This window comes from Falco naumanni, chromosome W (assembly GCF_017639655.2).
Source record: "Falco naumanni isolate bFalNau1 chromosome W, bFalNau1.pat, whole genome shotgun sequence".
Classification (NCBI taxonomy): Eukaryota; Metazoa; Chordata; class Aves; order Falconiformes; family Falconidae; genus Falco; species Falco naumanni.
The window spans coordinates 22,229,239-22,237,628 of record NC_054079.1 but is presented as its reverse complement, the minus strand read 5'-3'; the positions used below and the strand labels follow the sequence as shown (position 1 = coordinate 22,237,628).

Here is an 8,390-nt window from a genome sequence, read left to right as displayed (position 1 = left end):
TAAGAGAACATCGTTCCCAGCACCCTCCTTCCTACCTTCATCAGTTGTAACAGAGGCTGCAGTCCCTTTACCAGGACCCCCGCCCCTCTGACGGTGACTCCCCCTGCTCGCTCTCTGCTGATTCTCCAGTGCAAAGGAAGAGGTTCCTTAAACATTGGCGAGACCTCACATTACTGGCCAGTAAATCATCAGCAGAGAATTATTTACACACCATCAGGCAGATGCCACAAACCCGACACTCTTCAATACAATTCAGTTTTATTTCACAAGCATATTTACATAGGGAAGTTTAATATATACAGAGGATGGGGAGTGGATTCGTCGAGAAGCTGCTGGAGAGGCAGACACTTGAACCATTCACCGTACGTGGCGACTTCAATCATCACAACATTTTCATACAGGTGTCTCATCATGTCATCTTTTGCTTGTAAACTGCCAATGAAGCCACATACATCTCTACATTTACAAGAAGTCCAAATACAGTGCTAACAAATCAATAAAGCACTAAAAGTTTACACTGGAACGACAATACACACTTCACTGCAGTGCTGAGTGTGCGAGGCTGGGCAGAAGTTCAGGACAGGGCTGCGGAGGTGGCCCAATCACACGTGCCAGGGCGGTGGGAAGGCATCGCCACCGGCCCCTCGCCAGTCCCATGACCGGGCCGGCCCCACCACCAGCACCAGTGTGCCGGGGGTGCGCAACTCTTCAGCACACTGACCCCTCGCTGCCAGTGCCTCGGCTCTTGCTATGTGAGCTCATTCTCAGGACTGCGAGGAAATTTACCAGCTCGCTTCTGCATTTGAGATAATCCATTACACCTCTAGCTTGAAACAAACATTTTAACGCATATATAATTCAAGATGTTTGTGCACTATACCACAAAGGAAATCACTGCAGGGACATGGTCCACACTCCTACTGGGTCCGCATTTTGTTCTGAAAGTAAACACACATACATAGGCGAGATCTACCACAACCCACCAGACCGGGTACCGGGGGGAGAATGCCTACAGGGTACATAGCGCTCTCCTCATAAGCCTATACTGAAAATTACAGCATTTCATTCTAACAGATGAAAAGTCTCTGCTTGCTCTCATCTTTTTGTTTTGTATGGTTTTGTTTTTTTAATCTCCAAGGTTACATATATATCTGTATAAACACAATGTACATGCACATTGCATTAGTTCACTTAGAAAAGACCCTGATATTCTACTACAGAGTTCTCCACTATACACTACATTCCTGCCAGAGAAAAGATTAAAACTTAATGGCAGTTTGTGTTAAACATTCCTAATGGTCTTAATTTCTTGGGTTTTAATTTTTTAAAATTATTTTTAAACAGCAAACAGATATGTAGCATCAGGACTGTAAATCTCAATTTCATGTACACTGTACTACACAGACCACCCAAAAAAAATAAAATAGAATCAATGCTTTTTATATTTAGAAGCCATTTTTTAAATTCATTTATTCCTTTTGGGGGAAGGGAAGATTCTATAAGTACCATTTTTACTTTATTATGTAAGAGACAGCCGCCTTAGTTCCATGAGCTTTCCAGACAAAAATGACAAAGGAAAAGCTATACATATACATCAGTATGTTTAAATAAAATAGTATTTTATAGATTTTTTCTTTACTGTGAGCATAAACCAACATACTTCCACACCATTAAATATTTACAAAATTAGATATGTAAGAAGAGGAAAACACAGTCACTGCTAATGTTACCACAGGAATATTCCTACTGAAGAAAGTGTTTCAATATTCCATTCAAATAACTTACCTTCTACACACTTCTCATCATTTTTCCAGCCAGAATTGCTCCCCATCAATGCCATTTGTGCCGCCTCCCCCCGAGGCCCGTGTCCTCCTGCCTGGGCCCCCAATGAAGGCACCGCAGGGCTGTGGCTGTGACACAAGCACAGGTGGCACGGCATGGGTGCACACTCTTGCTGCCGCGCACATCCTGGCACAAACGGGAGCAGCTTTAGGAAGAAAAAGCTTTTTATCTTTTTTTTTTTTGTCTATTTTTTTTTCAAAATAAATACCTGCATTGGTAGCAAAAAACACCTTTATATATAAATATTCCTTTTTTCAAGTTTGCTATTCCATCTTAAAGAGATTCTTCTTTTTTTTTTTATTTACATGTGGACTATTCTTTCTTCCAGACTACAGCAAACAGTGACTGGGCACAGCAGCACTTCCCAATTCTCTTGAAAACCGAGACTCTGTATGAGGAAACATCCCCTTCAGATCAGAACACAGGCAATCCCCCTGCCCCGTGGCAATGAGCCCCGCACCAAGAAACACACGTGCCTAGCTCTAGGATGCATCACCTGCCATCATTCAGTGGTCACTAGGAGAAAGTACATGTAAACATGAGCCTTTTTGGTAAACACTGAGATTCTGCAAGAGTCTCCAAAGGAAAAATATGTTTAATGAGGGCTGCTGTGTGAACTCAACATCCAGCGAGGAAGGGGCCGGGCTCAGCCCAGCTGCAAAGCCTGGTGTGATTCCTGCTGCTGCAGGTCTGGCTGAGGAGTGCCATCGCAGTGTCACCGCTTCTGCTGCGCCACGCTGGCAGCACCTTCCTGGCGCCTTCCTCCTCCCGGCTGCAAGGAAAAACCAGCTGGTGTCAGCGCAGCTGCCTGGCTGAGCCTACCGCGGTCCGCAGGCACCACTGAGGGCATCTCCTGTGAGGAGCCCAGAGACAAGGGAGAGGGGGAATGATGAGGAACAGCTTTCTAGCACGGGGGATTTACCCTAGACCATAAAGCGATGCTCCTTGCCGTCGTGAGCCATGAGGATGACGTTGCGGTTGGAGGTCCAGATGAGCCGTGCCAGCCTGAGGGCATTGTGGGAGCCCGGCGAGGCTGGCTGCACTGGGGGCACCTGGTAGGTTTTGATGCAGCGGAGCTGGGGCGCCGAGTTCAGCATGCCAATGCTCCCCAGGAGAGAGGTGTTCATCTGCAAAGACACCCATGGGTGACCCACCCTGTCTGCTGCTTCTGGGGAGTGTCACCACACACAACTTGCACCCAGACCTCCTCTCAGACTTCAGCATCCCCGTGATCCCCAGGACTAGCGCTGGCTCAAACCAGGCTTAATTAAAACTTCCTTAGCGGCAGTGTTTGCTGGCAGGGCAGTGGAGCGTTCAGGAGTGCGCCGGGTGGTCTGGGTGGTGGTGAAGGACTACAACACACAGCTTTTGCATGAGGTACCCGATGGGCTCAGCGGGCACCTTCCCACGCTCCCTTCGGGACCTCAGAAAGGCGTGCTAAGCATAAGCACACACAATCGGAATTTAAGGAAAACCCATGAAATCAGTAAGAACATCTTTGTGCTAGAATATTATCTATCAAAAATCATAAAAACCACTAGCGCTGATGATACGCAGCATAAAGTGCAGTCGTGGTGGTAGGTACAAACAGGAAAAACCCAACAGCAAGAGGGTTAATTGTCTGGTAGATGAAACAGCCATTTAGGAGAGATCTGTTGAGTTACACTCTTGGAAAGCAGGCCAGTTCTCACTGATGCGCTCTGTCTAGCTCCGTGTTTATAAAAATGAGATTCTCTGATCTAACCCACTGAGATACACAAAATCCTACATACACTTTCTGGAATTCTGCTTTACTCTCAAACCCCTTCCTATCTGCATGTATCGCAACCCTAGGATTTCCATCCCCGAGACGTGCCCCGTGGAACCTTGGCAAATCCTGGGACATTTAAGGGGCGTTATTGCTGATGCCACGTCCTGAATTCTGATCAGTACAAAGTACAAGCCATTACTTTTTCCTGGCTCTTCTCAGCAGCAGAGCGGTGTCAGAGAGTGTAAATCATGGCATCTCTAGCAGGGAGCAGGCAAGCACCACTGACATTTTCACAATTTAAATCATCTTGAGTAATAACCCTTTTAAGATGACTAATGTTACTGATTTTCCTGCATTAATAATAGCACCAAACAGAACACAGAAGGGAAAAAAATCACTAGTGCATGAGGTCACATTTTAAAACTAAATGTGTAGGTATGTTTAACTCCTTATGTAAAAGCCACTTCAATGTGAACATTTATACACCTGGAAGAGCGTGGCAGATCACAATTTAAAACTCGTGCCTGACTTTTTTCCCCTGCCAATTCTAAAAGATCTGGCTTGATTGCTTTCTAGATTTTCCCTGAGCACTTAAATTGAATAAACATAACTGATGGATGAAGATTCTTGCTGCTCTCATTTACTGTTTCAGAAAGCACACAATATAGTGATGGGTAATAATTCAGGAATTTTTTATGGCACCCGTAGAACTACTGAACAACACAGAAAACTGTGGAAGTGTATTAAAAAGTGTAACTGGCACTTATGGGCATACCGAGCTCTGTTTTACAGTCTCGTTACTGTAAGACTCAATGACTGATAGCACGTATCGCTTGATCAGGTCAGCTGCTTCCAAATAACGTATTTTCTAAGTCTAAAGCCGTTTGAAGGTAAAAAAAACCAACCACAAACCAAACCTGCTTGGGAAACATAGGCAGCAGCCTACAAGTGACAAAACGTATTCCTACCGATGTGAGATTACAAATAAAAAGGTTGCTTAGGTTAAAGAAAATAAACCTCTAGACACTTCACAAAGTGGTGGTCTGACTCTCAGTTTCTCCTCACGTTCCAGACCCTCTATATCAGGGGTCCGGCACAGGGATGCAGTGGCAGGAGGTCATCTGTGGCTGCTTGGTTTCCTCCCCCAACCCTGGGGGGGGGGGGGGGGGGGGGGGGCGGGGGGTTCTGTAAATACTGGGGGCCGGACTGAGGACCCTGGGGGGCCGTATCTGTCCCGCGGGCCGTAGTTTGAGGACCCCTGACCTATATTCTTTCTATCTCAACTTTCAGCATGGTTAGGGAAAGTTTGGATTGCTCCATGTGGCGCAGCAGAGCCCAGCGCAGGGTCCCCGTGCTGCCACCACCCATGGGTACGGAGTGGAGCTGGGCACAGGGGCTTTGGCCTCAGAGTTTTGCACAGCCACTGCCCTGGCCTGTGCAGGATGAGCTCAGGTTGCCTGCGGCCTCTACATTTCATCCCGTGGACATTTTAGGGTATGAAATTGAACTATTACAACAGTATCATACCCCAACTTTAAACATCAGATATGAAGGTTTATCATTTGAGAATGTTCTCTGATTACCCAGAAGCGATGTACCGATGTGTACCCATCCCTCACCCAGGGACAGCTGCACAAAATGCTGAAATAGAAACGCCAGCAAGAAAAATCCAGTCTTACAGGGATACCACTGCTCAAAGCTGCCTTCACAGGTCTGAAGGGATGGGGAAGGAAGAGCTACACAGGGGAGAGGGGCTGGGGGCACCGAGCCTCAGCCCACCAGCCACCCCTGACAGCAGAGCAGTGTGCTCCCTTTGGGGTGAGGGACCCACGGCGCATCGGGCTGGTGAATGACAAAACTGCACTGAGATTTCAGCTTCTGCCCTAACTTCTGGGACACTCCTGTTGCCATCATTTCCTTATATCTTACACCATTGCTGAACGGTGTTAGAAGAAAACCCCACACGTGAGTTCATTAAGGATGTGCCTGCAGATGGATGGATGGGAGCGTATCCTTACCTGCCAGAAGGAGAGGTGGCTGTCAGAATTGGAGTATGTAGCAAGGTACCGGCCGTCGGGAGCAAAAGCCACTGCAGTTATCGGTCCTTTATGGCCATGGATAGTCTAGCAAGAGCAGGAGAGAACAGCAACATAGAAGATTCATCATCTGTCACCACGATGCTGCTGAACACACTTTTAACTAAACACAAACACAAGCATACACGGACTTCTAGAAACCCTTCTTGGAAAAACAAGGGAGACCACTACTGTCCGCAAAAATTAAATGCTATGTGGAAATGCCTCTTCATTTTCACCTGCATCTTCTGTTATTCCAGCACTCATTTTCTGACCGTCATTGTGTCAGTCCCAAACGCCCCTGAGCAGCAAACCCAGGTTCTTGCGCAGCAGCTGGCTCCTGGTCAGGGGGGACTTGGGGTGGCACGGAATGTAACTGCAGCCCCACCACCCCAGGGACCTGTGCCTAATGCCCTTTCCTCAGGGCCCTTCAATGCCTCCAGACAACCCAAAACGTGAAAGCACACCGCTGAAATGTCTTCTCAGCTGGGACTTCAGCACGTGCTGCTCAGTATTAAATACCACAACAATTTAAGCATTCTAATTGCTGTCTAGCCAATAAAACAAAATTAAAAAAAAAAAAGGTAATATGTGTCTTTAATGGGAACTTTTAAAAAATGTGATACTTACACTCCCCGAAAGAGGCTGTAAATTGGATGTCTATCCAGCTGGCTCGGCAGCAGGCAGGGAACAGTAAGAGGCACAACTCCCCTGCCTTTACAAACAGTCTTTACAGGAACATCACCCCACCAGAGCACCCAGCTCTCTCCACTGGCTCCCCAGAGGCCACTGGAAGGCTGGGTGCAGAGCTGGGCAGCAGGCACAGCTGGACCCCCACACCCAGCACCCGCCGCCCCACGGCCAGGCAACATGGGGCTTCAGGCTCCCACACTCATGCCACTGCTCCTTTTTCAGGATGGCCACAGCCCACCCTGCACACAGGAACGGTGATGGGAAGACCACAAACTTCATTCCAACAACACAGGAGCGTAATCGCATTTTTGTAAAAGCCTCCCCCAGAGGCAGGTGACGGCCTGGGAATTACATCCACCCGCAGCCGTATGGGCTCATCCTTACAGCTGCGCCTCAGCGTGCACAGACAAGCGTTCCACTGACAGAGCCCTCTCTACTCCAACAGAACACAAACGTTTCTATTCAAACAGAAGCGTGCAATTAAACCCCTTGTGACTGCTGACACAATATATATAATTAAAAGTTCAAGCCTCATATTGTAGATGAAGCACAAAGGATTTTTTTTCCCAGAAACAACACAACTGGAAAGTACTTGCTATTGTCTCAGATTAGCACTTGAAATATTGAAACACACGCTTTGGAAGTGCAACGCAGGTGCCTAGGCACACACCACACATTCCTCAGGCACATGTAAAATTTTCTAGACTAAGTCCTGGACTCCTGGATCTTTGACAGTATTTAACATTACACACCCCGCTACCAGCCCTCCCCTAGAGCACCCTCCCCATGCAGCACCACCCCAGCACCGGGGTCCCTGCAGGCATCAGCACCCCACCCCAGCTGCACCAGCACCTCGCAGAGCCATCTGCTCACACGCCACGCTTACAGCTACGGTCTCACCAGTGGTACAGATGTGGGTTTTTTACCATATCCAATGATGTAAACCTGTATGTCAGAAACACCCTGAAAAAGCACACACTTATTCCATGCTCAGGGTCACTTAAGATTTTAATTACTCATTACCTGAGATTACTATTTAGCAGGTGCAGAATGAGCGTACGCTTTAAGGCAAGACTGAGACTCATTTGTCTTGTGTCCTCTGATGCTTTGGAGATCTCAGAATAGGCAAACCCAGGCAGCCCACCTACCCTCACATCTTATACCCCAGGGGCGCAAACCCAAGAGCCCCTCTTGTGGCTGGTACCCCTGCCCCAGTGAGCCCCAAGGGCTGGTCTCTCCCACCAGCTGAGAAAGCTTGGCTTCCCGGGGATCCAGCGAGCACCGACAAGTGCTGGGGGGCTTGATGGCAAGTGGGGAAGAGAAGAAAAAGAAACGCAGCCAAGGAAGCATGAGCATCAAGGGTAGGGCCAACCAACAAAGGGTTAAAAAGCCAGAATCTGTATTTAAATTCAGGCTGACACATTAACTTCTTCTCAAAAATACTATTTTCTATTGGATTCGCATTGTGAAAACACTAGTATCAGAAGCACACAAAGTATTTCTTCGAAAATACACAAAAACAGCTCTTTCTGCATCAAAAGGCTCTGGGCCAACTCTAAACTGGCAGGGCTTAACAGTGTGAAAAAAGACTTTGTAACATTCATGGAACAAAATTAGGCTGTGAAAATAAAAGTAGTGCTCCTGTACACACCACCGGGACATTCAGAGATGAAGACCTACTCAGAACAGTACACTGCATCTGAAGTTAGCCTTATATATTAAGAACCCATTAATATATTCGTTTCTTGTTTATCATGTAAAAGGTGAGCGAACTCCAACAGAACCTCAAACCTCTCTCTTTAATGTAATCACCACAGCCTAGGATGAAAGTTTGAAAGGGCAATTAATTAGATGACCCAATGTTTAGGCCCATCAAACTCTTCAGCACTTAACAAACAAGTAATACTTGTCAATAAAATATGTTTTGGTAATACAAAGGTAGAAAATCAATAGTACTAGTGCACTTGTTGCTCTTTTTACTACTGAAAATGTGTTCCAATAAGTACGATCCTTAAGGGAATTTATCTGCT

The 8,390-nt window shown here is 46.9% G+C and overlaps 1 protein-coding gene across 5 annotated transcripts in view; it reads right to left on the bottom strand.

Moving 5' to 3' along the window:
- Window positions 1–241: 241 nt before the first annotated feature.
- Window positions 242–8,390, bottom strand: part of LOC121080461 (WD repeat-containing protein 7-like) — a 142,274-nt gene continuing 134,125 nt past the window's right edge. For all 5 annotated transcript variants that reach the window (XM_040578479.1, XM_040578483.1, XM_040578481.1 and 2 more), the window contains 3 exons: window positions 5,611–5,715; window positions 2,765–2,969; window positions 242–2,614 (listed from right to left, as the gene is read on the bottom strand). In XM_040578479.1, the coding sequence (XP_040434413.1) occupies window positions 2,766–2,969; window positions 5,611–5,715 (309 nt within the window). In that variant the 3' untranslated portion in view covers window positions 242–2,614; window position 2,765. The remainder of the gene's footprint in view (window positions 2,615–2,764; window positions 2,970–5,610; window positions 5,716–8,390) is intronic.